General features: G+C 39.5%; 1 protein-coding gene across 6 annotated transcripts in view; it reads left to right on the forward strand.

Annotated features, from left to right (window-relative positions):
* The window catches only part of hmg20a (high mobility group 20A), a 48,314-nt gene that overhangs the window by 13,267 nt on the left and 11,235 nt on the right, over window positions 1–23,812 (forward strand). For 4 of the 6 annotated variants that reach the window (XM_043680412.2, XM_043680409.2, XM_087982184.1 and 1 more), the window contains exons 2-4: window positions 14,387–14,482; window positions 17,309–17,456; window positions 20,074–20,289. In XM_043680412.2, coding sequence (XP_043536347.1) covers window positions 14,388–14,482; window positions 17,309–17,456; window positions 20,074–20,289 — 459 coding nt within the window. In that variant the 5' untranslated portion in view covers window position 14,387. The remainder of the gene's footprint in view (window positions 1–14,386; window positions 14,483–17,308; window positions 17,457–20,073; window positions 20,290–23,812) is intronic. The other 2 variants (XM_087982183.1, XM_043680413.2) reach the window with 1 other exon arrangement.

Consider the following 23,812-nt stretch of genomic DNA (forward strand, 5'->3'; position numbering starts at 1 on the left):
ATCACTGCACATCCAGTTATCACGTGTGCGCTTTAACAGTCACCTGATGCAGATCAGGAGCAGAAATCTGATTTTTTTAATATATATTCTAAGAGATGGTGAGATCAATAATAGCCTTATTTTTGTTCTAATTCAGAGTAGACATCAAAGATGTAACCGACCTTCTTATGTTTTCTTTCCTCTTCCTTGGAGATAGGCTTACGTTTGCCAGACTAACAGTATTGTTAGTCAGTTGCCATTTTTCATATGAGCTTAAACATTAAATTTCAAAGTGAAAATGTCTTTAACGTATTCAGAGTTTACTTTCATCTCATTTGTTCATGTATACTTTTCTCTGAGAGATTAGTTATGTTGCTAAATCAGAGAGACTTGTTTTTGTGATGTCCTGAAGAAGTTGAGTTCTCAAACTTGTCTGTTTCTGTAATGTATCGCTGTATCCTCCTTGATGTTGAATTCTGGTTTACAACAGACTGCTGTCCAAGAAAGACTAGAACAATACCACTGTTTTCTTGTGGTATGATAAATAAGCTCTAGGTTCTTTTTGGACTGCAATTCACTGTTAATTCTGGAATCCAACAAGTGTTGACTGCTGCCTTTCGCACTCTGTACAATTTTATTCTAGCAAGTTTTCAAAGGTACAGTTTTTGAGACCTCAGCTGGCAAAACATCTGTTATGAAAATGTGAAAGTCTTCTGTTGTGGGCAGTGCCAGCCATTTGAGATTTTTCTTGAGGCTGTGCAGATGCAGAGAATTTAACATTCTTTGCTTTGCAATTTACCTATTTGTAATAAATTGAACTAGCTTTCCATATCCTGGAATAAGCAACCACCAAATAGGTATTTTGTAATATCACTGTAACACAGTTTAATGATACCAGAGTAAGCCATTTGGGTCCAAGGTGACAAATTTCTTAACCCAGAGATTAGTGAGTTTATGGCACAGAAAATTGTTGAGGCCAAAACTTTGAATGTTTTCAAGAAGATTTTAGATATCATTCATAGGCCAAGAGATCAAAGACTATGAGGAGAAAGCTGGAACAGGGCACTGAATTGGATGATCATCCATGATCATATTGAATGGCAGAGCAGGCTCAAAGGGCTGAATGGCCTATTCCTGCTATTTTCTATATTTTTATATTGCTGTTAAATTGGGATTACAAGTAAATTTCACAGTAGTAGCTGTCAATTTTCTGTTGATAACAATTTAACTTATATGTCATATGTATAGATTTGAAATTGGAGAAGATGTAACCATTTAAATTGCCCGCCTCTAATTTTGGGTTTGTTTTAATGGCATACTGATGAAACTAGGCCACTCAGTATTTATTAATAAATCAGCTCTGAAAGTACAAATTCCACAGAAAATACGGATGGAAAGAATTAAGTGTAGTGCCAAATAAACAATAATCTAAGACAGACATACCCAACTGATAAAGTCAGTATTGAGCTCCTTTACTAAATATGGCTATTTAGCTCCAGCTCATGCCAAGGTACTGTTATGATTTGCTGGCAGTCAGCTTGAACCACTGAGAAGTATTTACTATTCCTTTGGAGAGATTTGCCTTTTAACCCCATTTAATTGAGCTGGCACTTTACAATGTAAGTTTTATGAGTCCAGCATTTTGATCACTCCGGTTCCAGTTTCTGCGATAGTTTCTGCTCTGCCAGCACACGGTGAGGTCTGTAAGTGTGGATAAATCCCAAATAAAATGTGATATCATAACTTACCTCTGCAGTATTTTAACCTCCCACCTGAGAACAATAACTTGTGTTTAGATCTGCTTTCATATGTGATGGTGTCCTTGTGCGCACCATGAGAGTACAGGCTGAGAGTTAAGATAGTGTGTTTCAGTGGGGCCTGATACAAATGGAAGACAGGAGAAGCTGCAATCAGGCGCAGCAACTCTTCCCCTCTGTGGCTGTGATGCTTCTGCTGTCCCTTTCTGGTTGAGATCAACATGGTTTGTTATTAAATGCCATCTTACTCAGTCCTTTTAGTCAGAAAGACCAAGGGAAAACTAGATGTTTATCAGCCATTCTGAGAACATTGTTGAAGTTGATTTTTCAAAAATGAAATAACATTTCAAAAAATGAGGTGCAATGTATTTAAAGCCATACTCTCCTACCTTAATGATATCACAAAGGTGAATCACCAAATAGACCTCTAGAATTATGCTGTCACTAGGCACAACCATGAACCAAATGTTTGTGGGTTTTTTCATGAATGCAGGAGAACAACTTGTTTTGTAAAGAACCTAGCAAGAATGTTAACTTCCCCTTGCTTCAGCATGGGAAGAATTTAAATATAGAAACCACCTTACACATTACTTTCCTGCACAGAATGCAGTTTGGTCAACTTATTATTTAGCTTCATTCTGTTTGTCAACCTAATCAAGCATTTCCTCATTAGTCTTGGGTTGACTGTTTGCTTTGGTGGAGTTGGTCAGCCAGATGTTGATTCTGTATGGGCACTGAATTTGGAATTAGCATGGGAATTTGGAAAATATTCTCCCTGCTTTTCAAACTATTTATTTCATAGAAGGAATAGCATCACAGATAATAACCTCTCACCTGCCCCATCCAAGTGTAAATGGATTCAGTGATTAGCCATAACAAAGATATCTCATTTAATGCATAGTTTAATGTACTGTTTCCCAGACACTGAAATAAAATCATTTGTTTACAGAGTTTAAATACTTTGACCTTCTTACTGTTCCAAACCTCAGCAGTGCATCGTTCCCCAGGGTTTTGCATTTGGATCTCAGTTTATTTTTTTCTGGAGGCCCAGAAGAGGACAACTTTTCTACAAATATCAATCCTGGGAAAGAGGCATTTTTTCTTTTTTCTTGTCTAATCCTTCTGATAAATATAATCCAGTCATGCACTGAACATTAACTGCAATGTAAATTTTTTTGCGTTGATTCTGTTATGTAGTTTATACCTAAATGCAACAATGAAGGTAATTTACAAGATTGCTCTTAATGACAGTGACCCCATTTTTACTAAGTCATGGAACAGTGCATAAGAGATAGTAGACCAATTGTCCCCTCAAGCCTACTGTTGTCATTCAAAAAGGTCTGATCCTGCTTCAATCTCTTATTTTCATGTCTCCTCTCTGTAATCCTAGCATTCCCTGTAGTTAAAGAATCTGTTAATCTCAGCCTTAAATATATTCAATGACTCAGCCTCTATTGCTGCCTGGGATACAGAATTTGAAAAATCACAGTCCGTGAGAAAACAAATTCCTCCTCATCTCCATCTGAAACTATTCCCCCAGTTCATCATTCTTATAAAGGGGATAATTCTGTCAATCTCTGTCAAAATATGTTTCAACAAAATCACCTTTCTCAACCTTACCCAGTGTAAACCAATTAAGCCTTCTCTGAACTGTCTCTAATGTGAGTTCTCAAATGGGCTGTTGTGATACATTAGTAGTATCTCTACCTCTGAGCTAGGAGGACTGGATTCAAGACCCTCCTACTACAGTTGGATGTAAAAATAACTCTAAACAAGTTGACTAGAAATACCTATACCTCCTCTGATGGGAAATTAGTGGTTATAGGTTAAAATGCAGTGTGGGAACCTGCACAAGAGGACTCTGTATGTGACTTTTTTTTAAGGGTTTGCTAGGAAAATCTTCAGTCTGGGATAGATTTCAATCCAGGCCATTGAAATAAAAATGCAGTGTTCCAACCTTATCAATGCATTTAGACAGCAGAAAATAACAAATGCATTGAATGAAATCACGACAGCACAATAATTTCATCCCACACCCATGCTTATCCAACAAAATTGGTAGTTTAGATTGCATCTTCAATGTATTACCATGGTTACATGCCATCTGCCAATGCAATCGAATAAATAGATTACAAGTTCCAATACGTTTTGCCTGATGCTGTCTCAAATTCCTAATAATCAGTGAAATGCAGATCATCATATGTTTCTTGTATTCTAATTTAAATCATATCATCCATTTAGAAACATAAGAGCAGGAATAGACCATTCAGACTGTCAAGCCTGCTCAGCCATTTAATACCATCATAGATGATTATCCATTTTATGTTTTTTTTTCCCTTACATTATCTCCATATCCCTTAATTTCAGTGAATCTGTCATAGAGATGTACAGCACAGAAACATACCCTTCGGTCCAACCTGTCCATGCCAGCCAGATAACCTAAAATAATCTAGTCCTGTTTGCCAGCACTTGGCCCATATCCCTCTTAACACTTCCCGATCATGTACCCATCTAGATGCCTTTTAAATGTTGTAATTGTACCAGCCTCCACCACTTCCTCTGGCAGCTCATTCCATATACCCACCATCCTCTGCGTGAAAAAGTTGGCCCTTAGGACCTTTTTAAATCTTTCCCCCTCACGCCAAACCTATGCCCCCTAGTTCTGGACCCCCCTTCCCCCCAACCCAGGGAAAACACCTTATCTATTTACTCTATCCATGCCCCTCATGATTTTATAGACCTCTAGAAGGTGACCCCTCAGCCTCCAATGCTCCAGGGAAAACAGCCCCGGCCTATTTAGCCTCTCCGTACAGCTCAAACTTTCCAACCTTGGCAGCTGTCAATTTCTATTTTAAACATACTCAGTGATTGAGATCTCACAGCCTTCTCTGGTTCAGAATTCTACAGCTTTATAGTCCTCTGAGTAAAATAATTTACCCTCATCTCAGTCCTAATGATTTCCCTGTTATTTTGGAATGATGTACCCTGGTTCTAGACTCCCTAAGCAGCAGAAACATCCTAATTGTCTCCCCCTTTTATGTATTTTGTAAGTTTCCATCAGATCACCTCTCATTTTGCAAAGCTTTAGAGAATACAGGCCCAGTTTTTACGATCTTTCTTGGTAGGACAGTTCCACCACACCCAGAACATGTCTGGCGGTCCTCTGTTGCACTCCATAAAATCACAAGATGTAGGACCAGAAATAGACTATTTGGCCCACTCTGCCATTCAATGAGATCATGGTTGATCTGATAACCCACTTCCCTGCCTTAGCATCATAACCTTTGAATGCCTTACTGACTAAACATCTGTCTATCTCAGCCTTGAATATGTCCCAATCTCTACATCCCATGTAGTAAACAATTCCACGGATTCATTACATCAGAGAAGAATTTCCTCCTTATCTTTCTTAAATGGGTAACCCCTTTCTCTAAGAAAAACCCACTGGTCCTTGACTTTACCACAAGGCTCACTCAATGCAGCAATATTCTGCCTGACATTAAAGGACCAAATCTGCACACATGACTCCAGGTGCGTTCTAATCAAGGTGCTATGTAATTGAAGTAAGGTTCCAGGCCTATCCTCATGACAAAGACTAAAATACCAATAGCTTTTCTAATTTCTTGCTGCACTTGCATGTTAGACTTAAGTGACTTAGAGTCATAGAGATGTACAGCATGGAAACAGACCCTTTGGTCCAACCTGTCCATGCCGACCAGATATCCCAACCCAATCTAGTCCCACCTGCCAGCACTCGGCCCATATCCCTCCAAACCCTTCCTCTTCATATACCCATCCAAATGCCTCTTAAATGTTGCAATTGTACCAGCTTCCACCACATCCTCTGAGCTCATTCCATACACGGACCACCCTCTGCATGAAAAAGTTGCCCCTTAGGTCTCTTTTATATCTTTCCCCTCTCACCCTAAACCTATGCCCTCTAGTTCTGGACTCCCCAACCCCAGGGAAAAGACTTTGTCTATTTATCCTATCCATGCCCCTCATAATTTTGTAAACCTCTATAAGGTCACCCCTCAGCCCCAGCCTGTTCAGCCTCTCCCTGTAGCTCAGATCCTCAAATCCTGGCAAAATCCTTGTAAATCTTTTCTGAACCCTTTCAATTTTCACTTATCAATGAGAACATCTAGGTCCTTTTGTGTGTCTGCACTTTCTAATCTCTTACCATTTAAGAAATAATCTGCACATCTGTTCTTCCTACCAAAGTGGATAATCTCACACTTTTCCACATTATCTTCCATCTGCCATGTTCTCGGACAATCACTAAGTCAATCCAAACACTCTTTCACAGCACACATTCCCACCCAACTTTGTGCCATCCACAAACTTGGAAATATTACATTTGGACCCCAAATCCCAAGTCATTGATATGTATCGTGAACAGTTGGGGTTTAAGTACTGGCCCTTGTGGTACCCCAGTAGTCACAGCCTGCCAACCTGAGAATGATCATTTATTCCTGCTGTCTGTTTTCTACCTGCAAGCCAATCATTAATCCATTATATTACATCCCATCCTGTATGCTTTAATTTTACTGACCATCTCTTGACTTTTATACTGGCCTTGGTTTATTAATAAAGACAGTTGATAAAGATAAATCTCAAATTATCTGTACTGTAATGTGGTTCAACAGTGTTCTTTTCCAGTATGTTTCTGGAACATTACACGTGATAGTAATCCTGTCCAATTATCTATCTGGTATCAATTGCTTTCAGTAATTTCTTCCACGTCCAACAGACCCCAAGCTGTCTTGCTCTTATACCAGTGTATGGACTGGCACATGAAAATGCCAGAGTGAGTCTGATAGCACTCAATTTGCATTTGCACTTCTCATTTTGCTGACGGCACTGAGAAGTTGAAATTGGTGACAAAAGTTGTGGTCTTTTGTTAATTGATGGCTAAAATAAAGAAAAACAATAATTACAAGAGAATGAAGTGTGTAGTCTCCAAGTTGAAGTTTCTGATGACAAACTAAGGAAAAATGAAGTATGAGTAGTTCATAAGGACACGATGACCTGTAGCGAATGCAGCAGTCTTTGTTTCTGCCCTGAAATCCCCTGATGGCCATGACTCATACATAGGTGAATTCCATAGGTTCCAATAAATCTGCTATTTTCCTCAAATGGCCATTTGTCTTTCATTAGCCTAGACAGTGAGTATTGGCAGGCTATTAAGCATTGATGGAAATCAGAGTTGATTGCAATCCTGCTTTCAGCATTTGGAGATGCCGGTGTTGGACTGGGGTGTACAAAGTTAAAAATCACACAACACCAGGTTATAGTCCAACAGGTTTAATTGGAAGCACGCTAGCTTTCGGAGCGATGTTCCTGAATCACCTGATGAAAGACCGTCGCTCCAAAAGCTAGTGTGCTTCCAATTAAACCTGTTGGACTATAACCTGGTGTTGTGTGATTTTTAACTCTGCTTTCAGCAGACATCCAAAGATGTGCATGATCAAACAAGGTTCACAGGCTGGTAATCTGAAGTAGGAACCTAGCTAAAATCTTTTGGTTGCTTTTCTATTTTACTCACCCTTCAAATTCCAAGACAGTGAGACTGTTTGTTGTTACACCCCTTTTTCCTGCAGTACTAATAAAGATCAATTAACTGCCACAAGATTGAATGTTACTAATCTGTAGTGCTCACATAATGCATTTACCAGTGAAGGAATATGAGTAATCTAAATTTTTTCATTCTATTTTTTCCTTCTGATGATGAATGTTAGCAAGGAATTAAGCCCCACAGAAAACATAACCCTAACCCTAGTCTTAACCTTCCAAACCTGCAACTACTTTTATCAGAATAACAAAGGCAGCAGAGACCAACCACCATCTGCAAGTTCCCATCTAGGCCACTTACCAGCCAGACTTAGAAATATATCACCATTCTCAGCATTGTTGGATCAAAATCCTGGAACTCTCTCCCAAAGGCATTGTAGGACTGTCTTTGTAGCACATTGACTGCAGTATTTCAAGAAGGCAGTTTTAGGTTCTTTCCCAAGATTTCACACACGAGATGCAATTCGCAGACACCAACTTCTACAAACAGTTAGTTTATTAAAGCCTGTACCAGCTAGGTAGACCCTTTTGACCCTCTTCACAAGCATGCAAAGTCAGGTCAACGAGGCCCTAAACAAAGGAAACACATCCCCTTAAACAAGTCAGATGGTCATGCTCACAAATACTCTGGCCAATCTACCATAGTAACATGACATTCAAGACAATCCCCCCCCACCACCACCAGCCATTCCCTCGCAGTCACATGTTACCCCAGGATGAGATCATCCTTGGAGATAATGCATTTGCAAATGCCCTAATCCTGGGGAATCGTTATGCAGACAATTTCCTGACTCAGTAATTTGTGTCGAGAGTGTAGTGCTGGAAAAGCACAGCAGGTCAGGCAGCATCTGAGGAGCAGGAGAATCAACATTTTGGGCATAAGTCCTTCATCAAGAATTAGAAATACTCCTTCCTGATTCTCCCAAGACAATATAGGTGTAATATACCTAGCTACAGAGGTTGGCTGGAAAGCATTTCCAAATGGAAGAGATTGAATGATAGTTTAATTTGATAAGAGTAAAGGGAATAGTAGTAGCAAATGACACTTTAAATGGAGTGGGAGTCATCTGCATTCCTGCATGAATGTTGTCCCCATCCACGTCCAGAATGTTCAGTCGGTGCAGTTGAACTCTTTAATATTACATTAATGTCCAGAGAGATATTCCAATTTAATCTTTTAATGTTTCAGCAGCTCACCACCACCTTGTCAAGAGGAACTAGAGATGGATAATAAATACTTGCCAAGCCAGTGTTGCCTACGTCCCATAAATGAATTTTTAAAAACATCTACCTGAGGCTGTCAATTATTGAGGTCTGTTTTTGTGGACTTCTCACATTAGTCAGTGGATGGTGCCCAGAAGTGAGATTTCCTCCTTGGCTTGTTTTGCTGTTTCTAACACAGCAGCTTGAGAATAACAATAACCCACCAACTGGCACCACAGCCAAAGTTGGCATGATGTTTGGATTTACGGCAAGGCATCCCTGGCCTGCACAAGGGCTGAAATCAAACTATTTCCATGGCCTGCACTGGGCAGAAATGGGGTAGGAGCTCTCAGAAAACCTATAGCCCATTCCTGCTGATGCTGCTGACATCACTTGAAGCTAGTGCTACAACTGGACAGCCAGAGTATCCATTGCCCATCTTGCTGCTTGTAAGCACTCATTCAGTGTCCGCAGTTCATTAATTCCAGGCCCCAGTAGTAAAATAGCTCAGTCCTTTCACTGACAATGTCGAGCAGCTGTTGTAGTTGGACCGTTCACTGAATGATAAAAACTTCTCTGTTGGCAAAGACTGGCTGAACACATCGATTGTGATGTTGGCAGATGAAGTATGGCTACCATCCATGCTGACATTCTTGTGCTAAACCCTTTCTTATCATGAATAGCAGTCCATTTCAAAAAGCATTTCTAGTCCATGGCTTAATTCTTCACACTCCTCTTTAGCTCTTTTCCACATGTTTTGTGCAATGCAATGAGTGTTAATTTAAACTATGTTCCGATGTAGATTTTCTTCTAATTTCGTGATGCTTTGTACATTGTGAACTGATTCCTACAGTCTGGTAACACTGTCAAGCAGCACAGTGCCCATTAGCTTCAAATTACTTTAACAAGGCATCGATTATTCGAAAAGTCATGGGAATTTAGTATTGAGCAACAGGACCAACTTTTCAGTTTGGTCCAACCATTGGCATATTGAATCATATAGCTGATATATTATGGGAACTATCGGTGCTTTAGTGTTTTGATAATTGCAAACATCTAACTTAGAGACATTAAGATGAGTTTTCAATGTTTTTTTCATAATTGCATTTGATATATTTTTCTTTACACTGTATGAAACAAGGTTTTGTTGTGATTCTAAATTAAGAATGTGGACTGATATTGCATTGGGGATTTAAAAGTGAAACCATCAGTATCAGGGCCCAGGAGAGGAGAGCACACAGTGATAATCTAGGGTGAAGGCGATTGTCTAGGCAGCACCGCCCCTCTATAATCAGTCAGAACAATTAGGTCCCTATACCCAAGAAAGACAGAATCTGAGAGAAGCTATTGTTCTAATCAAAATTCTATCGTTCTCATGCTCCTGCAATCACAGGCTCTCCTCTTCTGCATTTGCTACTGATTGGCGCAATACCAGTGAGCAAGTCACTGGGCTACTGTCCTGTGGCAACCTATCCATCCGGGATTATTGTGCCCTAGGATCTGGCATGGATGCTCAAGACCAAATGGAACTAGTTACAAATGATGGTTATCTGTTAATTAAGGGATAATTGGATGAGCACTTCCCTAGTGTGTATACAGGCCCTTCAGCCAACCAGTCCACACCGACCCTCCGAAGAGTAACCCTCCCAGACACATTTCCCTCTGACTAATTCTCCTAATACTATGGAAATTGGTTTGCAATGCTGTGAACTTAGCATGGCCGCTTCACCTGACCTGCACATCTTTGGACTATGGGAGGAAACCCACGCAGATACGGGGAGAATGTGCAAACTCCACACAGACAGTTGCCCGAGGCTGGAATTGAACCTGGGACCCTGGTGCTGTGAGGCAGCAGTGCTAACCACAGAGCCACCATGCCGCCCTTAACTGGGTGTACTTGTATGGGAACAAGTAATCAACTCTGTCGATGTTTGTGGATATAAAACATTTGGAGGACAGCACAGTGGCTCAGTGGTTAGCACTGCTGCCTCACAGTGCCAGGGACCTGGGTTCAATTGCAACCTTGGGTGACTGTCTGTGTGGAGTTTGCACATTCTCCCCGTGTCTGCGTGGGTTTCCTCCGGGTGCTTCGGTTTCCTCCCACAATCCAAAGATGTACAGGTTAGGTGAATTGGCCATGCTAAATTGCCCATAGTGCTCAGGAATATGTAGGTTAGGTGCATTAGTCTGTGTAAATGTAAGGTGGGGGATGGGTCTGGGCAGGTTGCTCTTCGGAGGGTCAGCGTGGACTTGTTGGGCTGTAGGGCCGATTTCTACACTGTAGGGATTCCAATTCAAAACACTGATAGAAAAGTACATGCTAGGATGCAGTCTAGCCAGCATTTAACCTCTGGTATTTGCCATCCAGTGGAGGTGTCCGAAGGAAGCCTTGTCTGATGGAATTGTCCAGCAATTGCTGGGTCTTATGGGGATTGAAGCTGCTGGGAGCTGTGCATTAGGGAGGGTTGCTTCTATCAGGCTTTAGGGGTTGCTGGGAGATAGGTCCAGGAATTGCTGATGTTCCAGGGTCTGAGAATTGAGAGTGGAATTGGATGGGAGAAGGACACTGGAAAGAGTTTTGGATATTGTAGGAGGCTGCAGGAGAAAGGTAAAAAAGAGGAGGCTCTGCAAGCATGAGGTATAGAAAGGAAGAAGCTGCAGGCAGAAGGCACTGGAAAGGACATGGCTGCAAGTGGGATAGAAGGAGAGAGTCTGAAAGAAGGAGGTAAACAGGATAAAAGATGAAGGGGCGGCACGGTGGCACAGTGGCACTGCTGCCTCACAGCGCCAGAGACCAGGGTTCAATTCCCGCCTCAGGCGACTGACTGTGTGGAGTTTGCACATTCTCCCCGTGTCTGCGTGGGTTTCCTCCGGGTGCTCTGGTTTCCTCCCACAGTGCAAAAATATGCGGGTCAGGTGAATTGGCCATGCTAAATTGCCCATAGTGTTAAGTTAAAGGGGTAAATGTAGGGATATGGGTGGGTTGCGCTTCGGCGTGTCGGTGTGGACTTGTTGGGCCGAAGGGCCTGTTTCCACTGTAAGTAATCTAAGTAATCTAATCAATGCTGGGAGCAGAAGAGGACTACAAGGTGGGAGAGAAGGTTGCAACAGAGAAAGAGCAGGTTTCAAGGAAAGATTTTAGGAAAAGCTAAAAACACTAATAATTAATTCCTTGCAAATGAATGTGTACTCTAGCATAAGGCTGCATGTGTTCATTAGCTTCTCCATAGAGAAAATGTTGTAGATCCTTTTTAAATAAATAGTGTGAAATTCATAACCCCTTTAGTCTGAGATTTGAGATCTGAAATACGATAACTCAAAGGTCTGGTTAAAATTGTCTAGTTTTGTGTACATGTAATGAAAATGCATTTGCTGTGATCTCACTGGTCTGTGGAGTGATATTATTAAGCTGAAGAGGATTCAGAAACCAGGATGTTTCTGGGAGTGGAGGGTTTAAATTATGAGGAGAGGCTTGATAAGCTGAGATGTTTTTCACTGAGGGGTGGTAAGTTGAAGGGTGACTTTATTGAGGTTTATAAAATCATGAGGGGTATAGTTAAGGTGAATGGCAGGTCCCTTTTACCTCGGGTGGGGAATTTCAGGGCTAGGGGCCATATCTTCAAAGTGAGAGGAGAAAGATTTTAAAAAGACATGAGGGGCAACTTTTTTTTACACAGAGAATGATTAGTGTATGGTGGATACAACAGTTACAACATTTAAAAGACATTTGGATAAGTACATGAATAAGAAATGCTTGGAGGGATATGGGCCAAGCACATTCAGGTGGGGCTAGTTTAGTTTGGGACTGTGGTCGGCATGGACTGGTTAGACCAAAGGATCTGTTTTCCCGCTGTTTGATGCTATGCTAAATTCTTCTATTTCTGCTTGTATATCTGTCCCAAGTACCATAAATGTGAAAACAAATTGAAAAGGCATTAATAGATTACGCATCATCCAATAAATGAGTTCTTGAGTCTGAAATAGTGGCCTCTTAAAATGTAGCCTTTGAGGAAAACAAAGAGCACACAAAGGAAAATTATTTTGATGCAGTGTCAGGTTCAAGTAAGTGGAGCTGTTTACATAATGTGAATAACCAAGCTGTGTGCAATTGTCTGATAAAGCCATGGTTGTACAATGTATTGTATTGAAACCTGCCATTTTGAAAGGCTTTATAAATAGAGGGAAAGAGAATGAAAGCAAATTTTTTTTTTAACTGAACCAATATAAAATAATTTGACTCCACTGTGATGTTGGTTTCTAATTCTAGGCACCAGAAGGAAGTGAAGACTTTGTAGAGACTTGAGAACAAATTTACTAAGACCTAAGGGATGAGGGATTACAGAGAAACTGGGGTTGTTCTCCTTAGATCTAAGATGCCTGAAAGAATTTGATGAACAAATTTGATGTATAAATTTACTGAGGGGTAGCTAGAAGAAATAGAAACTGATTTCAGTGGCTGGAGAATCAATAATCCCATAACCCAAACTTCATAAATTAACTGGCAAAAGAACCAATGGCAACAAGCGAGGAAATGTTTACACTGAGTGGTTAGGAATTGGCATGTGCCCCTTCCTGATATTTTGCTCGATGTGGATTCAAATTAGTGTTAGCAAGGAAATTAAACAATACTTGTTGAAAAAAAATGAAATGAATAAGTGATGTGGGAAGATGGTAGGGTTGACTGGATTTCTGTTGGAAATATTGGGATAGACTCAATGAGCTGCACTTCTGCAACCCTATTCTATTCCAGAGGACCCAAGTATATTGTGAAGGCATTCAACAGAAGCCATTGAACGTTAAAAGGATGGGCGAGATAAGGGTCACCGTGATTTGTCTCTTTGGCCATGGTCTGCAATAGTTCCCTTTATTGAGGTGTAAATGTTGACGTGGGCAGTTCATTTGCCAAGCTTTTATTTCCTTCTCACTTATAGCTTCAGGATATCGCCATTATATAATCAGTTAATTAGGCCTCACAGTGAGATCTTAAAATAGGTTTGGAAGAGCCAGAGTAACTGGGGTGTCAAATGCCACAATTGTATGCCGAAGTCTGCATCAAACCACGTATTTCCACAACACCTGTAACATTTTGTTGAAAAAACCAAAACAACAAATAGATTGCATGCAGTGAGTACAGACTATTATGGGCTTTGTTGTGGAATATCATACTGACCCAAATTCTGTGCCATGTTATTGTAAATGTTTTGCACCTGAGACTCTCTTGATCATTGTCCTGTGTTTTATGTCATCCATAAGACTACTCAAAATAAAGAGATTTTCATTGAAGTACTATATATCAGAATTAAATGTGAATATTATAATGAGTTCCAAAATAAATAAAGAATGAATAAACAGCAGATGAAGGATACTTTGAGGCGCACCATCTATAAACTGTATTTGTCATTTGTAATTCTACTGAATAGTAATTTTTGCTATCTTGATAAAGCTATATATATTGTAAACACTCAACCTGTCAAAACATTTGATCCAGGATGGCCGGTTAGTATTTTGCAGGTGTTTTGGGGTCAGATGATATTGGCATAGTTGCAGCATTTTATGCATACAGGAATCTGTCTTTTGATTTTTTATTGAATATTTCTGACAAATAAGCACTGTTGTGATGACAGAAATGCTGAAACATAGATTAAAACCTTTCATTGATCCTTAAAACAGTTCGGAGAAAGTGAGGACTGCATATGCTGGATGCAGTTACCCTATGAATGACACAAATTCCAACCAAAATTTTGGCATTTGAAACAATATTCTATTGAATGCAAATAAGGTTGAAAGAATGAATAAAATGATACTCAAAAAAACAAATTGAACCTGTACAGTTGAGAATGGGAATTTGCTAAAATGTAATATTTTCTTCTTAGAATGATGGATGAACTCATGTCCAATACAGCATTGCCACCCATTTTTGCTGATGATGATGTGTCAAAAGAGAGTGCAGATCTGACAGTCGATGCAGGGTATGTTAAACTGTAGTCTTACCAAAGGCACTGATCTTTTGTACTGTCTTTGATTAATTTGTTTGTGAGAAGATACCAGAGGCTGGAAGCAAATTGGGTAAGAAGTGTTTATTTTTATTTGTTCCCCTGTACATGCTGACTGTTTCTCCAATATACTTTAATGGAAAGCAAAACAAGAGTTAATGTTCCGAGCCTGGTGACTCTTCGTCAGAACAAGGGTCATTGGTCTCAAAAAGTTAAATCTCTTCTCTCTACGGATGTTGCCAGAGCTCCTGTGTTTGTCTAGCACTCTGTTTTTGTTCTAGATTTCCAGAATCTGCAGTTCTTTGTGTTTTATACTTTAGTTGATGTTGGCAAACCCCAGTAACCTGCCCATGTTCTCTGTGAACATGTACAGTATATGCATTGGGAGGCAAGCACAGTGTGGAAGTCCTCACAATTTAACTCCAAGTCTGAGTTAGTCGTTGGCTGCAACAGATCAGCATTCCTGAGATATGGAGATCAAAGGATCCATCCATGACCAAAATTGTATTGACAAAGGCTAAAATTCGGTTCAGCTAAGTTGCACCCCACAATCTTTGGAAGGCCACTAACATGCTTACCAAGCAATAACAGTTAATTAGGTGATTTCGTCAATTAAGCTACCTCAGTCAAGAGTTGAAAGCTCTTTGGAACGGTAAGAAAGAAAATTGACAGCCATTTACAATGTGAGGAAGAGAATTGAGGACAGAGCAAGAATTGTATGACTATATAGGATTGTACAGAAAACTTATTTCTGTTCCAGCACATGCGCACACTGTGTTTTGCATATTCTCTCTCCTCCCCCCTTTTAAAGCCCTGATTTCTACCAGGTATAATTCTACAGGCACAGATCAGCCTCATTCTCGCTCAAATGATCATTTGTTTTGAGATGGCCTTGACAGACATTATTACTGGAATATTCAAAAGTATCTCTGTTCAACATATACACAGCAGCTAGCATTCAGAGCAGCATAAGTAAACAGAAGTAAGAGATGTAAACAAAACTTCCATATCCCTGGATTGTGCATCATATTGTTGATACTGTTATGTAACTAAGCAGTAATTGCTGTGCAAGCTGCTGTCTTGGAAGGTTGCCAAATGTTCTCACTTTTCTCATTCATCCACTTCTACAGAAGTGATCTTGTTCAGTGACATTTTCCATATGTTGATATTTCTGCTAGAAGCTTGATGCCGTACTCTTTTCAATTTATATTTGTGATTGTAACAATTTTGTTCAGCAATGCCTCTTGATCACTAAACATGTTGTAGAGGCCTTAGCTTCTGATTAACTCAATCTAAATCAAAGGCTGTTGTTTCTTGAAGCGATTTTTAAAAACCTTTATTCATTCATGGAATGAGGACGTCACAGGCTAGGCAGCATTTATTGCCCAGAGGGCAGTTAAGAGTCAACCATAACGCTGTGTGTCTGGAGTCACATGTAAGCCAGACCAGGTAAGGATGGCAGTTTCCTTCCCTAAAGTACATGAGTGAACCAGATGGGTTTTTCCTGACAATTGACAATGGATTCATGGTCATTAGATTCTTAATTCCAGATATTTATTGAATTCAAATTCCACCAGCTGCTGTGGCAGGATTTTGACTTAACACCCCAAAACATTAACTGGATTAACAGTCCAGCGGTAATACCACAAGGGCATTGCCTCCCCTGAGAACAGCAGTGTTTGCATGCACAAACCAGAATTTGAAGGCATAATGTGAACAGCCTTGTTGCAAGTGGTGGATAGATGGGGGACTCTTCACCTCATTTGAGTCTAATTCCTAATTAAACATAGCACAACCAAACAAGACAAATTGGTTACTTGTGTGGTATCAGTACAGTCACTGGATTCAAATGTGTCAATATGAATATGCTGTGAAAGATTTGGAGTTAAATATATATTCTCTAATGTGTGACATAAGCGGATTAAATTGCTCTGATCATCACAACTACCAATGATGCTTCACTTTCTTGTGCTATAAACTCGAATGGGAAAAATCTATTGTTGGATTGCCAGTTTAAGTAAGCACGGTTTTCAAATTCAAGTCACAATGGTCTTAATGGGGAACAAAATGATATATTAAGTAGACATTGGCAGACACATTTTCTATCAAGATTGTTCATAGTTAAGATGGTCTACAGAACTGGTAATGGTATGTTTTGATTGACAAATGCTCTGTGCTACCAGGGAAGTTGTCTGTCTGAAATGTGTCCCAGAAATTTATTAGTTTCTAGTTTATGCAGAAGCAGTTGACTTACCAAATTTTGAAAAAGCACAGCAAAGTAACACAGCTTGGATATTTGCTGCAGGAAGTCCACTATGGTCATTGACTTGCACTGGCCCCAATAAAAGTCAATGGTGTTGTCATTGGATGCTAGTGAAGGGTAACTGAATGTCTGAAATTTTCATGTGAGTTTTTTAGTGTTTTTCTTTCCACTAAAGAGTGCAGGTGGGTGTGTGAATTGTTTGTACTATGTCACTGTGAATTGTAAAAAGCACTCCAGCAGTGCAATTACAGATGTTGCCTTTCCGGAATTGGGGGTTATACTTGGAGAGAGCATTTGAGGTATGCCATGACATCATCCTAATTATTGTGGTTGCAGCCCTTTCACTGGTAGTGCTAGTGGGAACATTTTGAAGTGGGAAACTAGGAATATTGTATGAGAAGCACATAAACGGATGTGCAGTTTTTTTTATTCTGGAGCATATTTGTGTTAATATGTTAAATGGGCCTTGTAACATCAGTGCACTATACTCTGAACTTCTTTGCAGAGCAAACTTTAAAGCCATTTTTCATTTTATGCAGCTTTTCAGGACCAGAAAGCTCATACAGTTCTGGGGTCTCACAGTCTCTGAACAATCCAGAGTTTGTGGAAGATCTGTCCCAGGTGCAGTTACTGCAGAATGAGTCCCCTCAGGCAGCAGACAGCAATGAGCAAAGAAGTGAGGAGGAGGTGAGTTTCAAAGCCATCTGTGTTCATCCCTGGATTGCTAAAGAACACAGTAGACGCATTGTTCTTCAGCCACAAGCAGTACTCTTTTTATTCAGAGGAGAAAATTCACATTTCTTTGGAAATTAATTTGGATAAATTCAAGCTGTCTTTTTTTCCACTTAAGAGAATTTAATGAAAAATTTGAAAAAAGGTGGACATGAAATGGAAATAAAACCATTGAGGAAGATTAAGGAAGGAGACAGGATAACGCATTGGAAGAGTCCTAATAGATAAACTCTGTATTCAAGGAGAACCAGACATTAACAGTTGGATATAATTGGATTATGTTTTTAATTCAACAATAATGACTGTAGTTATATTGCATTTTTAATATAATCAAGAATCCCAAGTAACTTCATGTAAGCATTATTAAATAACATCAGGCCACATAAGGCAATATTGGGTTGGCTGACCAAAGGCTTAGCTAAAAAGAGAGATTTTAAGCAGTATCTCAAAGGAACAAAGTGAGGTAGAGATGAAGAAAGGTGTGGGGATGAAATTCCAGAGCTTGTGGCTCAGATCTCTCTCTATCTCTTTTGCTTTCTTCCGCCATTCCATATTACAGAATAAAAGTGCCACTTATTGTAAGTTCTGTCTCATGTTCACATGATGGCTGCAGCAATACTATCTATCCTTTTGTACATAACCCAAATTGCCATCTGTCAATCATGATTTGGCATGTGAACATTAGTGATTGGTAGATTTTGCGTACAGAAAACCATGCTATTTGCCTGTCTTTCTTTAGTCACCTGGATAGATTGTGCTTGTGGAGAGCATTATTATTCCAGCTGTATTCAGCTAATTCAGCTCCAGCTAGGAAATAAACCTCCACAGTTTCATGCACCTGAAATATTAACTTTTTTTTTCTCCAAAGATGTTGCCTGACTTGCTGAGTATTCCCATCATTTTTGTTTTTATTTCAGCAGCCTTCTGAAAAATGTGGCCCACTACTTTAATATGAGGAACTAGTTTCTCTCCTTGGTATTGCTACTGGCCCAAATATGTGTAGAACTAATATGTCTGTTACTCAAGTGAGTTATTTGGGGACTGGATTAAAAAATGAGCTGGGACCTCTGATGAAATCCAACACAGTCTGGTGGAATTAAAGCCTACGACTCCCAGCTGTGAGGGTTAGAGAGCTCTAATAATTCTAATGGCACAGAAGTCTATCTAGTGTGGCACAAAATTAACTTTTTATTTTGTCAGAGAGGCCAAAGATGATTTGGTAGAAAAACATGTCACACTAATCCAATGAGATTCACACTGAGGTACATCTGCAATTAACTGTACCTTCGGTGACTGTGAGTTTGTGCCTGAAATCAATATGTTATATTCCCCAGTATTGTCAACATCAGTCATTGATGTTGACAATCTCAAAATTTGTACCAAGAGTCACATTGATTCATTGTGCGTTCAATTCAGCAAGAAAGAGCAATGATGAACATTTCAAGTACAGATATTGTACACAATAAGCCTTTTGTTATTCAGTACACTACCTGCCTTTGTGATTGAAATCACATTGGTGACCTCATGGTTTTCACCTTGGTTATCTTTCTTTTATGTCTCAAGACAAGGTAATATATTTTCTGCCTACCAACATTATTATGTGTAATGTGATAGTTAACTCTGTGGTCAGAGTAAGTTTGGGAACGTTTCAAAAACCATTTCAGAGACGGGTGCAAACATGAATCAAACACAATTTAGACTTTCAGTAGGAAATGAACCTCCTCCCTGTGGGGAGTATACTGTAAATGTCTGTGAAATTAATTATATTCCAATTATAGATTGGGGTTTAAATATCAAACCTATAACTATTTTTGGAATGTACCCACTATCTGGCAAGATATTAAATATGACAAAAAACTCCCATCTTTAAAGATAAAGATTTCCAATGCCGCAGCTACATTGTAATGCTTTGTCTAATTGTTATTCTCCTGATGGGGGTACAAGTGATATGCAGCTGAACAGTGGCAATGCCACAGCCAAGCTAAATACTGTTTTCCATTAAAATTTTCAGAATGGTTGATCAATAACAATTAGAAATGAGAACTCTGGTTCTCTTGCCCTCCTTCCTTCTGAGAATGCTGTGTTTTCTTTAGAAACTAGACTGAGGTCAGTAAACTGAGCACAGACTGGGAATTGAATTTAACATTCTCTGTATTCTATGACTTGTTACTAGACCAGGCAGTATCTTTAGCAGGAGACTGTATCTGTTGAAATATTTCATCTTCTCTATAATTTGCTGATAAAGTGAAATGGGCAGTAAAGCTTTGTGAGTGCAAAGATTGAAAATGTTCGTTCATAATAAAACCTGTTGTAAATAATTGAAAAATATGAATACCAGGTTGATTTGGTTCTTTGCAGACTGCATAATCTTTCTGTGGCCACAGTAGCTTTGATGTGAAATAAGTTAAACTGTTGGTTTGAATGAACTAGCAAACTGAGTAATTGAATTTTAAAAAAGGAGGTGGTCTAACTGGTGAAGAATGAGTCTCAACCAAACTACACATGGATTGATTTGATTTTTGACGGGGTGAGTCTCTTTGACATGGTAAACAGCTTTTTTTGTATTATTAAGCAGAAAACTGCTAAGAAAGGGGGCTGGCCAAAAGGAAGAAAAAGGAAAAAAGCAACCAAGGACAGCAATGCACCAAAAGCTCCACTGACTGGATATGTGAGATTTCTTAATGAGCGTCGGGAGCAGCTTCGAGCACAACGGCCGGATGTTCCATTTTCCGAAATCACCAGAATGTTGGGAAATGAGTGGAGCAAATTGCCTGCGGACGATAAACAGGTACTGGGAGGATGGATACTAAACAATAAAAAGAGAATTGTGGGTGCTGGAAGTCGGAAAGAAAAACAGAAATTGATGAAAAAGCACAGCATGTCTGGCAGCATCTGTGGAGAGAAATCAGAATTAACGTCTCAGGTCTAGTGATCCTTCTTCAGAACTAGTAATGGTGAGGACATGATTCCTAGCTACTGCTAGTTCTGAAGCAAAGCTCTGGACGCTAACTCTGATTTCTCTCCACAGATGCTGCCAGACCTGCTGACTTTTTCCAGCAATTTCTATCTTTGTTGCTGAGAGGTTAGATTTGTTAAGTTAGTAATTCATAATGGATGCTTCTAAAGTCCCAGAATTGTAGACTTCCTTTTAATATGGATGTAATTTTGTAACATTTCTTTGTAGTAACAGAGCTTTAAGGGACACGAACCACAGGTCTTGCGTGAATTTGTTAAATGTGTTCAAGAAAATTTCTTTATCAATATGTAAATGTGCCTACCAGAGAAGGAGCAAACTTAACCACCTCTTGGGAAATAAGGCAGGATGATTCACTTAAGTGTTAGTAGCGGAACACTTGGAACCAGTGATCATAACTCTGTTAGTTTTTAAATAGTTATGGAAAAAGATAAGCCTTCCATTAAAGTTAAAGTTCTCAACTGGAGTAAAGCAAATTTTAACGGTATGATACAAGAACTTTCAAAGGTTGATTAGAGTAGACTGTTTACAGGTAAAGGGACAACTGACAAGTGGGAGGCTTTCAAAAGTGTGATAACAAAGGTTCAGAGGCATGTGTTCCTGTTAGAGTAAGGCTGGTAAGCGTGGGGATCAATGGATGAATAAAGATATTGAGATTCTAGTCAAGAATAAAAAAGAAGATAGACATAGATAACTGGGATCAAATTAATCTCTTGAAAAATATGAAGAGTTTAGGGGCATTTTAAAGAGAGAATTCAGGAAGACAAAGAGGAGATATGCAATAGCCTTGGCAGATGAGGTTCGAATAATTCAAAGAGATTCTATAAGTACATTAAGAGCAAAAAAGCAACTAAAGAAAGAGTGGGGCCTCTTAAAGATCAATTAGATCATCTTTGTGTTGAATCTCAGGTGATGGGAGAGATATTAGATGAATATTTGATATCTGTTTTTACAATGGAGAAAGAAATGGAGGTTAGAGAACTCAGGGAAATAAATATTGATGTTTTGAAAACAATTCACATTACAGAAGAGGAAGTGCTGGAGGTCTTAGAAAACATAAAGGTGGATAAATCTGCAATCAAGTGTATCCCAGGATGTTGTGGGAAATTAGGGAGGAAATTGTGGTGACCCAAGCAAAAATATTTGGATCATCAATAACTGCGGGTGAGGTGCCGAGGACTGGGAGTCAGCTAACGTTGTGCCTTTATTTAAGAAAGGCTTGTAAGGAGAAGCCTCTGAACTATAGACCTGTGAATCTGACATTGATGGTGTGTAGGTAGAGTCCTGAAAGAGAAAGCTGAGGTGATAGTGGAGGCATTGATGGCATTCTTTCAGAAATCATTCAGGTCAGAGAGGGTCCCAGAAGACTGGGAAATGACTAATACCCCTGTTGAAGAAGGGAGGGAGGGACAAGACAGGATGTTCTAGGCCAATACACCTGACATATTCGTTAGTAAGATTTTAGAGTTCATTATTAAGGATGAGATTGCAGATTACTTGGAAATGCAAGGTTAAAAAGAGCTGAATCAGCATGGCTTCATCAAGGGGAGGACCTGCCTGACAAATCTGTTAAAATTCTTTTGAGGAGATAACAAGCAAGTTAGAGAAAGGAGAACCAGTGGACGTGATCTCTTTGGATCTCCAAAAGGTCTTTAACAAGGTGCAGCAGAGTAGGCTGCCGAATAAGATTACAATCCAAGATGAGGGCAAGGTACTAACTTGGATAGAGGATTAGCTGACTGGCAGAAGACAGCGTGGGAATGAAGCAATCTTTTTCAGAATAGCAGCCATTGACTAGTGGAATTCCTCAGGGGTCAATGTTGGGATCACAACAATTCACATTATTCATTAAAGACCTGTCGCTAAGTTTGCAGATGATACAAAGATAGGTGGAAAGGCAGATGTAATATAATGTGGGAAAGTGTGAGGTTATTCACTTTTGTAGGAAGGATAGAGGCATAGACAATTTTCTAAGTGAGAAAAGGCTTTGCAAACCTGGAGCTTGGTGTCCAGAATGCTCAAAATCACTGATTACTTGAGCTAATAACTTGTTGCAAATGAATGTGGAATCTCCAAACTTTAGGCTGCAACGAGATGAAAGAAAATGTGGTGGATGCTACTGTCACGAATAGTGTGTTAATTGTTAAATTTGTGTTTAAGATTGAGTGAAAATGTTAGTAACCACCTGGGTTAAAATTCTCCAGCTTTGTGCATATGCAATAGAAATGTATTATCTGTGATTTGATTCTGTGGAAGGTGTGTTTAGGTTGTTGGTTTTTAGTGTGTTAACCTGTGTCACTGATCTTGGCGGGGGTGGAGAAGAAACATTTGCTAACTTATGCCTGTTTTTTGTGTCAATATACATTTTATATGGTCTAAGAAGTTAATGCTTTCATTGTGTGTTGTGACTTTAAGTTTAATGGAGAGTTGGTATATTTTGAGGATATTGAGGTATTTTTAGATTTTGATGTAACCTAATTCGGTGACTGTGTTAGTCCAGATACCCAATATGTCATCATAAGTATGGAAAGGTGATGTTACTATGCAGTAGTCGCTTAACAAATAAGTTGAGAATGAAAAAAAACCCTCTAAAAATCAAAAAGTAAATCATGAGTGAATCTCAAGAAGGGCCCTTGGACAGGGGAGTAGATGTTTTGAACCTGTACCCAAGTATAAATGACGCGAGGGGAAGGGTTAAGGGTGAGGAACGGGCATAAGGGACCGGGAAACAGAAACACCATGCCATGATTTATCTCCTTGGGTCTGACATGCCACACACAAGCTCACATGTCTCCAGATTTGATTTTTCCTACATGGTACATCGTCATTGTAAACCAGTCTAATATTTATGCAGTTGAGGTAGTTGAGTTGGTTTAATGTTTTCTCAAAACTTACTTTTAATGTGCCCCTCCCCCATCCAGAACAAAATGTGAGGACAATGAATAAAGAGCCGGGGGCCCACATTGGGGGATACCAGCAGGTTACATAAATGAATTAATAAGCTCCAATTGAATGAGACGAAACTCTGGGTTTTGTAGTGCTTCTGAGCTATGTGGAGTTAGTAGAAAGACTGGTTAGGCTGGCCTTTGCAGTGCTTGGAATTAAATAAAGACCACCTTTTGGGAATTATCGATATGTAGCAGGTCAAATGTTGGTACAAGGATACATTGTACCCTTCAAGGTGACCTGTCCACATACATAACAGTAAAGATGTTTATATTAATGAAGTGACTGGGGAACTGATTTGGTTCATTATCATTCTTCATCACTATGTGCCTGTGAATACTGCAGTTGCCCTGATAGTAGTTACTATCTGAGTGAATATTTGGTCAGTTTG

This window comes from Chiloscyllium plagiosum, unplaced genomic scaffold (genome assembly GCF_037043375.1).
Source record: "Chiloscyllium plagiosum isolate Xiang-an unplaced genomic scaffold, Cpla_swu_hap1 HiC_scaffold_42, whole genome shotgun sequence".
Lineage (NCBI taxonomy): Eukaryota > Metazoa > Chordata > Chondrichthyes > Orectolobiformes > Hemiscylliidae > Chiloscyllium > Chiloscyllium plagiosum.